Raw genomic sequence first — 16,387 nt, 5'->3', positions numbered from 1 at the left:
AACAAGACAAAGGAATGGAATGATCCATTTCATTCCCTTGTCCATTCCATTCCTTCTTCCATTCCATTTCCTCTTTATTCCATTACTTCCAACCAAACATACCCTAAGTTGCTTGTTTGGCTCAACCTCTAAACCTAGCTAGAAACTTGAGCGAACTTTTTATGTTCAGTATAAATAGATTCTATATAAAGTTATAAATTTTAGAAAAAAAAAAAAGAAAACTAAATTATATGAAACTGAAAGGAAAACACAACATTCCAACATAAAGAGACATTTCTTTAACATTTTGAACGTTTTCAATTATTTTTTCTCACATCTATTTGTCTGTTTCATATTTAACGTCATTAATTTTTCATAGAAGCAAAAATGAAAAAAAATGGTGGTGACGTGGCAGCACCGTGGCCGTGAATTATTTTTGGTTTTATTTTAGTAGTGATAGATGATTGGTTGGGTTAGCAAAATAAAAGACCTCACACTGGTTCTGGAAGATGATTGGTTAGTGGAATACAGGTGGCAGAAGGGCGGTGGTTGGATGATGAAAAAATGCGGGCGAAAATGAAATGGACGGTGGTGGGTGAAAGTGACATCCATTTCCGCTCTGTATCATGGTCGGCTTAACACCTAATTATTAAGGCTGAAAAATACATTAATGGGTCACTTATTCAGTTTAATTTAGTATTATTGACTAGTTTAAGATAATAAAAAGAAAAGCTTATGATAATACAAATTAGTTGTCACTTGTCTCTCACTTTTTAATAAAAAAACATAAACTTATTTAGATAATTAATATTTCTGTAGTTTTACAGATGCTAATAAGTTTATTCATAAATTTTTTTGCAAAAACTTCTCTTGATCAGAAGTTAGGCCTTTTAACTTATTCATATTTTGTGAAATTACATCTATTTTAACTATTTCTTAACAAAAAGCTTTTTTTTATTTTGAAGAAGTTAACATATTTGCATATAAGATTTAATTGTTGAAATTTTGTTTTCTCAGTCACGTTAGTAATATTTTTTTCCCTAAACAACCAACACTCTTAATCCTGTATAGAGTACTGTCAAAATTATATATTTCAGGACTCGAATTCATGATCTCCTCGTAAAGAAAACTTGCAGGGAAAACGTTCCATCCCACCAAAGTAGCATATCGCATGTAAAAAATTAAAGTTGAATTAAATGAGTATAGATTATTATAAGATGTACACTCTTATCATCATTATCCACCACTTCTTGGCATATAAATAGTCCAACTTGTGTACACTCTTATCATCATTATCCACCACTTCAATCTCTGACACACAAGCACACACAAACCAAGCTTCGGATATGGCTAAAGACATTGAGGTTGCCGGCCACGAATACGGTGCAAAAGACTACCAAGACCCTCCACCAGCTGACCTCATTGACCCAGAGGAACTCACCAAATGGTCTTTTTATAGAGCCATCATTGCTGAGTTCATCGCCACCCTTTTGTTCCTTTACATCACTGTCTTGACCGTCATTGGCTACAAGTCACAAGTCGACCCCAACCACAGCACTGACCAATGTGGTGGTGTGGGAATCCTTGGTATCGCTTGGGCATTTGGTGGCATGATATTCGTCCTCGTTTATTGCACTGCTGGCATCTCAGGAGGACACATTAACCCTGCGGTGACATTTGGGTTGTTTTTGGCTAGAAAGGTCACCCTCCCTAGGGCCGTCTTGTACATAGTGGCTCAATGCTTGGGTGCAATTTGTGGTTGTGGTCTGGTTAAAGCTTTCCAAAAGTCGTACTACAACAATTATGGTGGTGGTGCCAATGAGCTAGCAGACGGCTATAGCAAAGGCACCGGCTTGGGTGCGGAAATCATTGGCACATTTGTCCTTGTGTACACCGTGTTTTCTGCCACTGACCCCAAGAGAAACGCACGTGATTCTCATGTCCCAGTAAGTACTACTGGCTTACAGTGACGGACCCATAAAATTTTTTAATCAACATAAACAAAATACTTGTACATGATACATGTCAAAAGTCATGTTTTAATATATATAATTGTTTGGATTATAGGTTTTGGCACCTCTCCCTATCGGATTTGCCGTATTCATGGTTCACTTGGCCACCATCCCAATCACTGGGACCGGAATCAACCCTGCTCGTAGTTTTGGGGCCGCGGTCATCTACGGAAAAGAAAAGGCTTGGGATGATCAAGTAAGTTATAACTACATCATTAATATCATGTTAGCTTTACTCCACAAGTTCATAAATAAAAATTGACTATGTGAATTGAACTGGATTTGTGCAGTGGTTATTCTGGGCGGGACCGATGATTGGGGCCGCCATCGCCGCCTTCTACCACCAGTACGTATTGAGAGCAGGCGCAGTTAAAGCTCTTGGATCTTTCAGGAGCAATGCCTAAGACACTGAGGAAGAAGCTTGCTTTGTATTTTGAAACAAATTGTACAAATTTGCCTTCCATGAGTCTTTTTATCTTTAAAATGTATTTGGTATTTGTGGCACTTAGTTTTTTAATGTGCCTAATATGGTCCTGCTTCCAAGTCCCCTGCCTTCTTTTTTATGTCCATTTACTCCCTCTTGTTTTGTTGTTAATGGTCAAATGAAGGGTGTAATATTTGCTACCCAAATAATAATATTGAAGCCAAGACTTTTCTTGCCGTATTTTATGTATTGCCTATAATGTCAAGGAGCTTTTTAATTGTAATTCAAGCTTTTAATCTGCAATTATGTCTACATTAATAACTTGATTATAAGCCAGACTTTGAGCAGTCGATGTCGTCAACTTCATGTACCGATTGTCCGATTTTATTTGGGTTTTATTGAAATTCTTGCCTTCCAATAAATATTTACTTTCAGTTTTCAATAAACCAAACCAGCATTTACTTATTTGCTCAGACGTATAGTCGTATACCATTTGTGTGAATTTAAGGATTCGTCTCAACTACATGTGGCTGGTGTGGGCTATACATAAGGGTGAGCAACTTAACCACCATAACCGTTAAACCGAACCATAACCGACATAGTCGAACAGATTTTAACCGATAACCGACATAACCAGTGGGTCGGTTAATGAATTTTTAAAAACCACCAAATACGGATCGGTTTTGGTTACAGATAATTCCAAAACCGCCATAACCAAACCGACCCATTTATTTAACCAACATTATGTTTGGGATTAACTTCCACCAAACATATTGTTGGATTATATCATTTTAAAGTTTTTGGTTCAACGTTTGTTATCAAATTAAGTTGAATTTCATTGTTCGATTATATAATCATTATTTTTTTTGAATATTTTGTATTATTATGGATTATATACTTTGTAAGATTATATTGTAATAATTGGTATTAAACTTTTAGGTCAATCACATTGTTTTGGTTACCTTTAACCGACCCATAACCGACTCACCATAACCTACAATACCGATTAACCAAAACTGTTATAACGGGTCGGTTATGGTTATGGTTATCCATTAACCGACATATTGGTTATGGTTATGGGTTTGGCTTAAAACCGCCACAAACCGACCCATGCACACTCCAAGCCATACCTCACTTGATACAGCCTTAGGTTTGTTATAGGGAGGTCCTGGACTCTAAACTAGACGAAGGATATAAATTATTAGAAGATTTTAACTGTTCAAAGAAAATCTCACATATTTTGTTAAATATTTTAAAATAAATAAAAAGGTATAATAAAATCGTCTAATTTTATATAACTTAATTATCTCTCTTCTATCATCTTATACAAAGCGAGATGCATCATATTTAGCGACGACATGATCATGCGCAGCATCCAACGATATGCGCATTTATAAGTTATTGTTTAAGAACGATTTTTTAGTTGTTACATGTTTAAACATGTGTACAATTTAGTAATGTGTACGTGAGTTTTTCTTTTTATCTACGCATGTGTATCATCAATGATATCAACCTACTTTCAAGTTATGCTGGTATATTGTTATTAGCGTATATTTAGAGTTTTTTGGTACCTACACCTGTATAGGACTATAGACATACTCTTCAACAGTGTATTACAAAGTTTACACGCATGCATGTAGATACAGTTGAAGAAATTACTAGGCGTTGTCAGGTCGGTTGATTGAGGGGTTGCGAGTACTTGGCCTAGGTTGAGAGTACTACTCTGACATCAAGAAATTAAATTATATATGTTATAAATTTACAAATATTTATAACAAAATACATGGATATCAATACAAATCGAAAGAAAACATATTCAAATAATAAAGTATTTCACTAATTGATATTCATTGTTTAATATTATAGACAAAGTAATCATTTAATTTTCGTCTGCCCAAGTATCTCCATGAAAAACAATAAAATAAGTGAAAAATAGCGAAAATCCGACTTGATCAAGTTGTTCGAGTTGGACCCTTAGTAGTTATAGCTCCAAGTTTGACTGAATCGGAGTAATGTTTTCCGAGTTGAATAGACTCGCCTCAGCACCATACCAAATACCGAGTACTAGACCGATTTTTAAAACATGACACTTACATGTGCGTAAACTATAAATTAAAGATAAACTGTTGTTTTGGTCCATGGGATATGATCAAACTATTTTGGTCTAAAAAATATTATTGCAAAAAAACCCATTATGGTTTATGGAAGATCGGAACCCATCTAATTTTTCTGTTAACATAAAGGCCTCTTAATTTATTGGAAGAGAGCACAAGATATTAACGCATAAAGTACAAGTATCAATAATAACACGTAAATATATTTAAAAATTGGAATTTATATTTAAATTTCTCTTTTCGTCTCTAATATACAATATCTGCCACCACCAATTCCCTCAGACCCCCCCCCCCCCCACCCACACATATCACCATCTCCGTTAGCAGCTCTAGTCACGGTGGTGGTGCTAGTTTTAGATTTGGAGATTGCATCTCATAGTCAATTAGGTTCAAATCCGCTATAACTATTTTCGAAATAAAATCATTTTATTCTACTTTCAATTAGCAAGGTTCAATATCATATTTTGGTAAAAATTATACAAGTTTAGCAAGAAAGGATAGTTGATTTGATTACACAATTGCCACCACGTTGATTTCACAATTTTACTCATTTTGTATGTTTGGTAGGTTAATTTTATTTGTATCGAATTGTTAAACTGAATCAATATATTTATAAGGCTTGGATTTTTTTTTGTCACAAAACCATAATTTCAATTCTTGGAGTTTTACAACTCCAAATAAAACGAAACAAGAATCAATCTAATCGAAGAAATACAAAATACCAACCCAAAGAACAACATCTAACCATTCAAACAAAGACTAACATCATACTTATCTAATGAAGACCAAGAACTTAACACAAAATCCGTTCAGAAAGAAGGAAGTTGTAACCGTCAGTCACTAAGAATAAGAGATGAAAAATGGAGAAGATGATGCTGCCTAGGGGTGTTCACGGTTCGATTTTGACGGTTTTTGAGTCAAACTGTAAGCCAAACTGTTAGTACGGTTTTTGCTAATCAAAAACCGAAGCCAAACCGTTTAAAATAAAAACCAAACCGAACCGAACCGTTACTAACGATTTGGCTCCGGCCGGTTTCACGGTTTAGGCTTTAATATGCCATTGTCAAAAACTTAAACTCTAATTCACAAGTTCAGATTTCAAGTTGTCCAAAAATAAAATAATCAAAATGCAAGTTCCCCATAATTAATCATATTGTTCAGAATTTAAGCCTAGAACATGACGGGATACTAGACTTTTAGTAAACTTTGGCTAAATAACACACTAGCTCTTATAGTGGGCTAAGACAAGAAGCCCAATTTTTAAAACATATGATATATTATAAATAATTATATAAATCTAATATAAAAAAATAAAATTTATATATAAATAAATCCTACGGTCAGGTCCGGTTTTCAATAAAAACCGCAAGCAAACAGTTCATTACGGTTTGAAAATTTTGAAACCGACCGACCGAATGTAAAAAAAAACCCGACCGCGAAGCCAAACCGATGACCGGCTTGGGCGGTTTCGCGGTTTTAATTTGATCGCTAAACATCCCTAATGCTGCCTATTATCACGTTAATTATCCTCTCTTGTATATATAAGGCATGACAAACCCATAAGCCCAACTTAAGACCAATCAGCAGAAGGCCTTTTAACTCACAATCAGCCCACAGTTGAATAAGCGGCCCACATCCATCATTCTCAGCGTATAGCATGAAATATAAACAAAAAACAAGTTAACCAACAAATTCTTGCATATGTTTGTTAATGAATTGGAAGTATACATGTATTTTCAACATTTTTAATAAAGATATAAACGGTCTGTTATGTCTTATCTGTAATATGTATTTAATCAAATCAGGGTGATAATATAATTTATCTGCTTAAATTTCCGAGATATTCTTAACTAATAATTAAGCGATGATTGAATGACTGTTAAATGATCCAAGCATCCACCCTCACATGGAACGACCAGCTAACATATTCAAGCTGCCACTACACCGATCAGTTGTAAGTTTCAAACAAGATATATTCATAATTCATGCACCAAAGATAATATTCTTTTGGCTTGATCAAACCATCCACTCTTTCAATTCCTTTTGCCACCGCAAACAGAATTATTAAATCAACAAATCTTTTAATGCAACTATTTTATTTGTTCTATTATGTTGCTCAAGCCTGCTTCATGCAAAGTAAATAAATCATGAGAAAATGTGTGCTGATAATCAATATGTATTTATATCTTCTGTATTTGATAATTTTGGTTTCCTCAAGCCTGAAGTTGTAGAGTTACTTAGCTGAGTTTAACGAGTTATGCATGCTAATTCTATAACTCCAAGATCAATCAATGTAATTTTTAAAAAATTGGGTTTTGCAATTCAAAATGGGGGTAGTAACGCAATTTGTGCCCGTTTGCCTTATGTTTTGATATAATCACTACTTTTTAAATAATCTACATTTTTGTTTGATAGTGAATCAATTTTGAAGATTAAAGTAAACTGAATCATTTGTATATATATTTTGTTTACCTAGAACATAGAAGACGGGTGTGTAATCATTTACGCAGTCTCTCTAACTTATGATTTATTGTCAAATACTATATATGATATATTATGCGGTTCTATGGTTTCTTTATACACAACCTGATATGTTTTTTTTTTTTTATGTTTTATCGAGTACAACCTCTTTCATAAATATATTTTTATGTAGATGAATCTCACTCTGAAAGGTTGATTTAGGTAGAAACCGGAACCCCTGTCTTTCGAAATCTTAACAGTATGGGCATGGACTAATATTAACTTAAGAAATTTTTACATACACTCTCAATGTTTAGTTAATTTTTTTGATAATGTGAAATATACATATGAGATCGAAGAGGGAAAATACATTTACAATTGTGACTAAATGCAAACGTTTCCTAACTTACAATTAATCTAGCCTATATGTAAAATTGAAATTATTGAAAAAAATCTTGAATTATATTAATACTTACAATAATTGTAAAAATAAATCCCCAAAAACATGAATAAAAAATTAATTGTAGTTACATTCGTACACCACCTCTATGGTGTACTAATGAGATACTCAAATTTACACATAAAAACAATACAAGTATTCTCTAATAAAGTAAATGGTTTTTGTTTGTTTTTATTAAAAGTTATATCAAGTTGATGGATATTATGCTAGCTGATTAATAACTATGTATTACATTAAAATTATGTTTCGGTGTTTGATATTTACCACACTATTCTTAAAGAGAGATTAAATGACAAGTTAAGTGCATTAATTGATTTTTTTTCATGCATCGTAGTTGCGAGTATGAAGCCTAGGAGAGTTATAAAACTATTTTGTCTTAAATGTGGTATTCATTAATAAATGTTGGACTCCAGGACATTAATTCGTGAAAAAGAAATCATAGTCAAATTCAAGAGTGGGCCGAAGATTAGTTGATGGGCTATACTTGGTCCATGGTAAACAATTGTAAAAGAGATCTAAAATAATAAAAGAGGAAGTTGGCTATAGAATTAATTAGAATACTTTGGACGAAACGAGAATTAACATATTCTTGGAGGCAGACACAAGAAGGAGGAGGCAAGAAAAAGAGAAAGAAAGTCGTTGGTTCAAGTAGAGAGCATTCGGATTCCAGCACCTACTCATTCAAACATTCTTATTATTCGGTTTGAATTTATTGTTTTCGTCATGAGTTCATTATTTGAACTTACTACTTTCTTTTGTTCTTTAGTATGGTTGTTGGCTAAATCCTCAAACTGCCGAGGTTATGATGAACTTTTGTGGACGTTGGATTTTAGTTTGGATTTTATTTTTGTTATGGTTTATGATCAAGCAAGAGGTTTCTTGTTATTTATTAGATGCATATGCTTGCTTAGGATTATTTGATGAGTTTTATTGTTTCACAGTTTTCTTGGTGATTGTTTCATATAATAGGATGTTGTTAGGTCATCTACTGTGTGTTTTTAACTAGTTTATGGTTGATTTGCAATAAAACCATAGGAACAATAATAATTAATCAAATAGCTTAAGTGTGCTGCTAATCTAAATAGCTGTAAGGTGATGGATTATATGATAAGTCTTGACTGTTTAAGATTGCTAAATTTAGTTCTTCGTAAGGAGCCCGTCTAGGTTTGACTTTTCAGCCTTGTTTATCTAATCGAGTGAATGCTTTAAATTACCTTTGATTTCTGCGCTGTAAGGTATGATTTCTTATAGAGGTACTTATCAAAAAATAAATTAACGACCGTAAGCGAGTCTAATTAAACTGGTGTTTTTAAGAACTTAATAGAAATCGATAGGTGTCTTCTTGAGAAGGGTCAGGGGTCCTGTTTGGGTTTTCTTTAAGTGAATAATTTAATATCCCAGTTCCATAACTTAGCATTTTCCAATTATTTGATAATTAGGGATTCTAGCCTAGGTGGTTGTTTATCATTATCTGAGTTAAATCCAAGTAATAAGTTAAGTCGTCGTTAGTTTTATTAATTAATTTAATTGATGTGTTAAAAGTAGTTATATATAAACACGCTAATCTAGACACTAAGTAATAAATTCTAGACTCTTAAACTTAACTAAACTACTAACCGGCAAGTGAACCGGTCGAATCTAGTACAGCTAAGTAAGTCTGGATATCGAACCCACGAGACTCTATTAATTACGTTTACTAGCTAAATTAGACTCAACTACAGACGCGACTTATTTATATTTCTTTGTCTAGGGGGGGGGGGGGGGTTTACTAATAAACTAATTTTAAACTAATTTAAGCTAATTCAGAAAACTAAAAACGACTAAACTTATAACTTGGACTTAATTCAGATGATAATGAACAACCACCTAGGCTAGAATCCCCTAAATTTCAGTTATCAATTAACCCGGGATAATACTTAGTTATGGAACTGGGATCGTAAAATAGACGTTTAAGAGAAAACTCGAACAAGACCCCTGACCCTTCTCAAGAGACACCTATGGATTTCTAATAAGTTTTAACGCACATCAGTGTTAAAAATCAAGTTTCCTTACGGTTGATGGTTGGGTAAAAGTTAGTTATTATTATATATTAATTAGTTATATTTAGGTAAATAAATGAATGAACATTGGTACTTCAAGCATTGCTATGTGTTTTCAGGACATTGGAAGTTAAGGAGCTTAAACGAGCTAATTCAGAGCCATCCAGATGAAGATTAAGCAAGCCTCAAGATGATGGACGCATGGGGAAACATGTATTGAGGGTTAAGAAGGATTCAGGAGAGGATTGGATGAGAAACATGAAGCCGAAGCGAAAACTGAACAAGATAGGTTACCATGAAAGTGTCTTTTAATAAAACGGCATATCTCGGCCTAGAAAATGAGTTATGGAATCCATAATATATGAATTTCATGTTTCTCAACAAGAGAAATCTGAATTTGAAGTCAGTTGCATCTTCTCGTATCGCGAAGATGCAGGACATGCAACTTCGCGATACGCGACGATGCTCAATGTCGGCAAAAAGGGTTTTCACTATATAAACGATTTTTCGACCCTATTTCGGATATTATGACTTCCAGAGGCAGAAGAGGTGTTTTAGGGCGACTTTCAGCCATCCCGAAGCTTCCGGTTTGTCCTACGATCATATGTTCATCAAGATAAGTGCTTTAACGATTATGTCGATGTCCGGCTAGTCGTGTGTGTTCATTCTAGGCTAAGGTTTTGTGTGTAATACTGTTATGATCAGATTCTTGTGCTTAATTATTATAGCTTGATTGATTTTATATGAATTTGTCTTGCTTAATTGGTTATTTGGCTGATTAAAGTTTGTGTTTGCGATTATTGATTTGTGTAATGTTTGTTTGGTTGTTCATCAACATTTAGGGTTTAAGCTCTTGTGTCATTGAACTAAAATCATCAAACTTTATCATTAAATTAGTTGTCCTAGACAAAGATTTGACAATTGTGGAGTTCGGGTTCATTTGTGTCAACAATTCGGTTAGGGTATCGTTTGTCATCATAAATCAAACTATAGGACTAGCAATTATTATAACACCAAAAACGAGAGAATCTGTGATTAACGTATGGAACACATAACCCGAACCTAAAATGAATACTTTTAATAATATTGTTTACAAATCGTTTTAAGTAATCATTAGTTTTAATTAAATCTTTTTCTAAAAACCGCTTGACATCGTCTGTCCGCTTAGATTAAATAATTAGTTATAAATTAAATAAACTTGCACTTTCCTTGAGTCCCTGTGGAGACGACCTTACTTACCCGTACTAGTTATAGGTATTTAAGTCCTTAATTAATTATTTTTGAGTAGACCGCGACAACCTACGCCAACGGTCACCTAATTAATTGCAAACTAGTTCCTTATGAAATCCTACCTTACAGAGCGGAAATCAAAGGCAATCTAATATATTCAATTGACTCGATAGACAAAGTTAATCAATCAAACCTAGACGGACTCCTTACGAAGAACTAAATCTGGCAATCCTGATCAACAAAGACCTATCAATAACCTAGCACCTTACAGCTATTTAGGTTAGCAGCACACTTAGGTTTATTTAATTAATAATTATTATTCCTATGATCTTAATGCATATCAATCATAAAATAATCAAAAACACAAAGTAATTGACCTAATAGCAACCTATCATAATGACAAACAATAATCGAGGCAACTATGAATAATGATAATTAATCAAACAATCATAAATATCCATATGCATCAATTTAATATAAGTAAACCTTTTACTAGTTCATAAAACCATAACGATAAATAAATCCCAAGTCAAAATCAAACATCAAAATAGGTTCATCATAAGCCTAGGCAGTCTATAATGTTTAGCTTAGCATCATAAAAGCAAACAAAACAATAATAAACGAAATCATGGTGTTAAATAAACGAAAACGAAAGAAACAAAAGATAAAACGCGTGTTCTTCGTCTTCAAACAATATGCGCAACACCAGCTGATTCTTCGACTCTAAAGCTGCCAAAATCTGATCTCGAACGCCTCGGAACTCACCAAATTCGTCTGGAACTTCAGGGTATGCTTAATGGTGAGTTTAGGGGTCTTTAAATAGGCAACAGGTGTTCAAAAATACGTAAGCCGGTTTAGAACTGAAAGATTTTGGAATATGGGGACGCCGCGCGGCGCGACGGGCTTGCCATTCCCCATCGCGCGGCGCTCCGGCATAGGGGGGGCGGGCTGGCCGGCCTAGCCGGTCCGGTTCTCCTCCTGGTCTGGTCCGGTTCGTTTCCTGATGGCTCGGTTCACCGGTTCGGCTTGTTTTTGCTCCTTTTTCGTCCTCTTTTCACCACAATTCAAACCCGAAACCTAAAATATAAAAATATGTTAGTAGTATACAAATCTTACGAGAAACCGAAAAAAACTAATAAAATAATAAATAAAATGTACAGGGGATTAATGTATATTAAACGTTATATCATTAATATTAGTTTAATATTAGTTTTTAGTGAAACCCCTCAATAATAATAAATAAATAGTCGTATCTGCAGTTAAGTCTAAATTTAGCTAGTTAACATAATTTAAAGAGTCTCATGGGTTCGATATCCGGACTTACTTAGCTGTACTAGAGTCGACCGGTTCACTTGCCGGTTAGTAGTTTTAGTTAAGTTAAGAGTCTAGAATTTATTACTTAGTGTCTAGATTAACGTGTTTTTATTAGACTACTTTTAGCACATTAACTAACAACCTTATACAGCTCGTATAGAAACTATACAAGTCGTATAGCCCTCACAAGACTGAAAATGTACGGATAGGACATGATGACAACTTTTTTAATCTATACGGGTCGTATAGTCCATATACAGGACGTATAGGCTTATTGGCTCGTATAGGCTCTCATACCACATATATATGACGTATGCAAGTCATATATGGGCTAAATGATCGTATAGGCAGAGACTCCATGGAAAAAGTTCAACACGTCAATTTGTACCTTGGCCGGTGATTTGCATTTATTTTCTAGACCAATTTCTAGAGGTAGAAGGAATTGAACGACCATACTTTTATAACAATTATATTTCAACAACTGAATTAACACAAGTCAAAACATCTACATCATCAAACAAAATTATTTTTATAATAACTATAGTTTAAAAGTTTAGATAACTCATATAGTTGTCAACAAGAATGAATCGCATGACGACATTTAAAAAGTGGTACCCCGAAATCCACATGTTATTTAATTAGTGTGGAGCAAAATATTTACTTTTGAACTATGTATTTTTATTTTTTAACTAACTCAGGCTCTTATTTCCAATATTTTGTATTTTTAAAGTAATTGAAAAAAAAATTCACCTATACGAATTGCATAGTCCTATACGCCTCTATAAAGACTATATGATACATGAAAATATTACCTGACACCTTTCGACATAAACTAATATAATCCAAAATCTATACAGCTTGTATAGTCCATATACAAATTATATAGAAACACCTAATGCCCTAGTGCTCAAATAACTTATGTGGTGTTTAGTTGCTAGAATAACATATATATAAAAATGAGAAAATTCCTAAAATAGCCATTTCTAAAGAGAGAAAGCCCAAAATAGCCCTTTTTTCCTTAGAATTTTTTAGAATTTGGATTCTCCAGACGCATTAAGAAAAGATATAATATAGAGAGAGCAGACCAAATCTTTAAAAAAAGTTAGGGAGCAGACCAAATTTAGGAAAATATTGAAGGTAAAGTCCAAATAATTTTGAAATGTTGGAGCAAAGGTTCAAATTTTTTTTAAACTTTTTTTTCTCAAAATACCGTCTTGAGAGACTTTTTTTTATGTTTCCTACCTTTTACCTCCATATTTTCAAATTCTAGGAAAAAGAGATTTTTAAATCTCGTCTTAAGAGACGAGATTCTACCACCACCACCACCACCACCACCCACCATTCGCCTTCTACCACTACCACTACCATCCTCCACCACCCACCGTTCGCCACCACCACCATCTATCCCCACCACCCACCGTCCGCCACTACCATCGATCACCACCCACCACCAATGTCCGTCACCACCATCCATCCCCACCACCCACCGTCCACCACCACCACCACCGTAATCATTAATCAGTCACTAATTAGCTAAACACTTAAACCACAAATCAAAACAAACACAAACATAAGTACTCCAAATTAAACAACAATATGAATATGAATATGAATATGAATATGAATATAACCATATATACCTTATGAAGATGAAGGTAAACTTTATATCCCTAAACAGAAGCACAACACCAGCCTCATCAAGCACACTCGCAAACCTCTTGGCCTCATCAACCGTTTTCGCAACACCAATACTCTCACACGCCCCTAGCAATTAATTAACCGTTTTCACAACACAAATATTCTAACATGGTGAGTTGTGGTGGCGGCGGGCGATGGTGGTGGGTGGTGATCGATGGTAATGGCGAACAGTGGGTGGGTGGTGGTGGTAGAAGGCGAACGGTGGGTGGTGGTGGTGGTAGAATCTCGTCTCTCAAGGCGAGATTTAAAAATCCCTTTTTCCTAAAATTTGAAAATATGGACGGAAAATGTAGGAAATATAAAAAAACAGTCTCTCAAGACGGGATTTTGAGAAAAAAAGTTTAGGAAAAATTTGAGCTTTTGCTCTAACATTTCAAAATTATTTAGACTTTACATTCAATATTTTCCCAAATCTGATCTGCTTCCTAACTTTCTTTAAAGATTTGACTTACTCCTTTATATTATTATTTTTTCTCAATGCGTCTGGAAAGTCCAGACTATACAAAATTCTGAAAGAAAAAAAAGCTATTTTAAGCTTTCCTTTCTTAAAAAAAACTATTTTGAGAATTTTTTTAAAAAAATTGACCCCACGAAAAATAAGTTATAAGTGTGAGATACTTAAAAAATATTGTTGTGGAAAACCGTATAACTTATAGTTATATGACACGTGGTAGTCTTAGGGCCACCAATTATTTTGAGAAAGAAATAACGGTAGAGATAGAATGGGTTAGCAGAAAAACACACCCCAGGACCCTGATTAAAAATGGAATGGACGGTGGGTGGTGGGTGGAATTTGTGTACCGTCATCATTACCAACTCTAGTCATTTAAACGTTATTTTAAATATGTTGTTATTCATTTGTTTTTAACAAATACATATATACTTAGATTAAATATACAAAAAATAATTGTCATCCTTCAATATAAATACTCCCTCTTGTTTTCCATCTTCTCATCCTCACACTCGACACTCTTTCTTACACTCACGCACACCAAGCTAGCTTTCGACTAGGAAATGGGCAAAGACGTTGAAGTTGGTGGTCACGAATACGGAGCCAAAGACTACCAAGACCCTCCGCCGGCTGACATCTTTGATGCAGAGGAGCTCACCAAATGGTCTTTTTATAGAGCCATCATCGCTGAGTTCATTGCCACCCTCTTGTTCCTTTACATCACCGTTTTGACTGTCATTGGTTACAAGTCACAAGTCGACCCCAACCACAGCACTGACCAATGTGGTGGTGTGGGAATCCTTGGTATCGCCTGGGCATTTGGTGGCATGATATTCGTCCTCGTTTATTGCACTGCTGGCATCTCAGGAGGACACATTAACCCCGCAGTGACATTTGGGTTGTTTTTGGCTAGGAAGGTCACCCTCCCTAGGGCCATCTTGTACATAGTGGCTCAATGTTTGGGTGCGATATGCGGTTGTGGTTTGGTTAAAGCTTTCCAAAAGTCGTACTACAACAATTATGGTGGCGGTGCCAATGAACTCGCTGATGGTTATAGTAAAGGCACTGGCTTGGGTGCCGAAATTATTGGCACATTTGTACTCGTGTACACCGTGTTCTCTGCCACTGACCCCAAGAGAAACGCTCGTGATTCTCATGTCCCCGTAAGTATTTCTTACTTATATGTAAACATTATATTGTAGTTTTGGTGACAAACTCAGAAAATTTTATCTATCAATAATCAACATAAACAAAATACTTGTACATGGGCACATAGTAACAAGTCAAAAGTCTTGTTTTAATATATATAATTGTTTGGATTTTAGGTTTTGGCACCTCTCCCTATCGGATTTGCCGTATTCATGGTTCACTTGGCCACCATCCCAATCACTGGGACCGGAATCAACCCTGCTCGTAGTTTTGGGGCCGCGGTCATCTACGGAAAAGAAAAGGCTTGGGATGATCAAGTAAGTTATAACTGCATCATTAATGCCATGTTAATTTTACTCCATAAGTTCATAAAAACTGACTATGTGAATTGAATGGGATTTGTGCAGTGGCTATTCTGGGCAGGACCGATGATCGGAGCAGCCATCGCCGCCTTCTACCACCAGTACGTATTGAGAGCAGGCGCAGTTAAAGCTCTTGGATCTTTCAGGAGCAATGCCTAAGACACTGAGGAAGAAGCTTGCTTTGTATTTTGAAACAAATTGTACAAATTTGCCTTCCATGAGTCTTTTTTATCTTTAAAATGTGTATGGTATTTGTGGCACTTAGTTTTTTAATGTGCCTAATATGGTCCTGCTTCCAAGTCCCCTGTCTTCTTTATTATGTCCATTTACTCCCTCTTGTTTTCTTGTAATTGGTCAAATGAAGGTTGTAATATTTGCCACCCAAATAATAATATTGAAGCCATTGAAAGCTTTTAACCGTTGATATTCAAGCTTTAATACGCAATTTTGCTTACATATATAATACTTTGATGATGATCTATCTATTGTAAATTAGCATGTTGGTACAAAGGAAGAGTTGTGTCCCGTGTTTTAAGTTACAAAATTTGGAGATATTATGTTAAAAAAGAGTGTAATTTATATATACAACTCAAAAATAAACTTATTAAAACAATACCAATACCAGTTTGACACAATAAATTTATGCGTGATCGATGAACCATGAAAGAAATCGATTTCATTTATAAATGACAACT

The 16,387-nt window shown here is 34.7% G+C and overlaps 2 protein-coding genes across 2 annotated transcripts in view; both read left to right on the top strand.

Moving 5' to 3' along the window:
* Positions 1-1,282: 1,282 nt before the first annotated feature.
* Positions 1,283-2,638, top strand: LOC143539984 (putative aquaporin PIP2-2). Its single transcript, XM_077033156.1, has 3 exons — positions 1,283-1,925; positions 2,047-2,187; positions 2,282-2,638. The coding sequence occupies exons 1-3, from the start codon at positions 1,326-1,328 to the stop codon at positions 2,393-2,395; spliced, it is 855 nt and encodes a 284-aa protein (XP_076889271.1). The 5' UTR covers positions 1,283-1,325; the 3' UTR covers positions 2,396-2,638.
* Positions 2,639-14,744: 12,106 nt separating this feature from the next.
* LOC143539982 (aquaporin PIP2-1-like) overlaps positions 14,745-16,387 on the top strand; it is a 179,774-nt gene continuing 178,131 nt past the window's right edge. The window contains exons 1-3 of the mRNA XM_077033155.1: positions 14,745-15,344; positions 15,507-15,647; positions 15,738-15,849. Coding sequence (XP_076889270.1) covers positions 14,745-15,344; positions 15,507-15,647; positions 15,738-15,849 — 853 coding nt within the window. The remainder of the gene's footprint in view (positions 15,345-15,506; positions 15,648-15,737; positions 15,850-16,387) is intronic.

This window comes from Bidens hawaiensis, unplaced genomic scaffold, assembly GCF_021521415.1.
Source record: "Bidens hawaiensis isolate Kalapana, Puna unplaced genomic scaffold, B.hawaiensis_p1.1 tig00012097_1, whole genome shotgun sequence".
NCBI classification, from domain to species: domain Eukaryota; kingdom Viridiplantae; phylum Streptophyta; class Magnoliopsida; order Asterales; family Asteraceae; genus Bidens; species Bidens hawaiensis.
The sequence above is the reverse complement of the archived record's forward strand: the minus strand, read 5'-3'. Positions and strand labels throughout refer to the sequence as shown.

Bases quoted from the DNA above. Each gene is read 5' to 3' on its own strand.
- LOC143539984 (XM_077033156.1), top strand. From the start codon at position 1,326: ATGGCTAAAGACATTGAGGTTGCCGGCCACGAATACGGTGCAAAAGAC. The intron at 1,926-2,046 runs GTAAGTACTACT...TTTGGATTATAG, and splicing joins CACGTGATTCTCATGTCCCA to GTTTTGGCACCTCTCCCTAT. The intron at 2,188-2,281 runs GTAAGTTATAAC...GGATTTGTGCAG, and splicing joins AAAAGGCTTGGGATGATCAA to TGGTTATTCTGGGCGGGACC.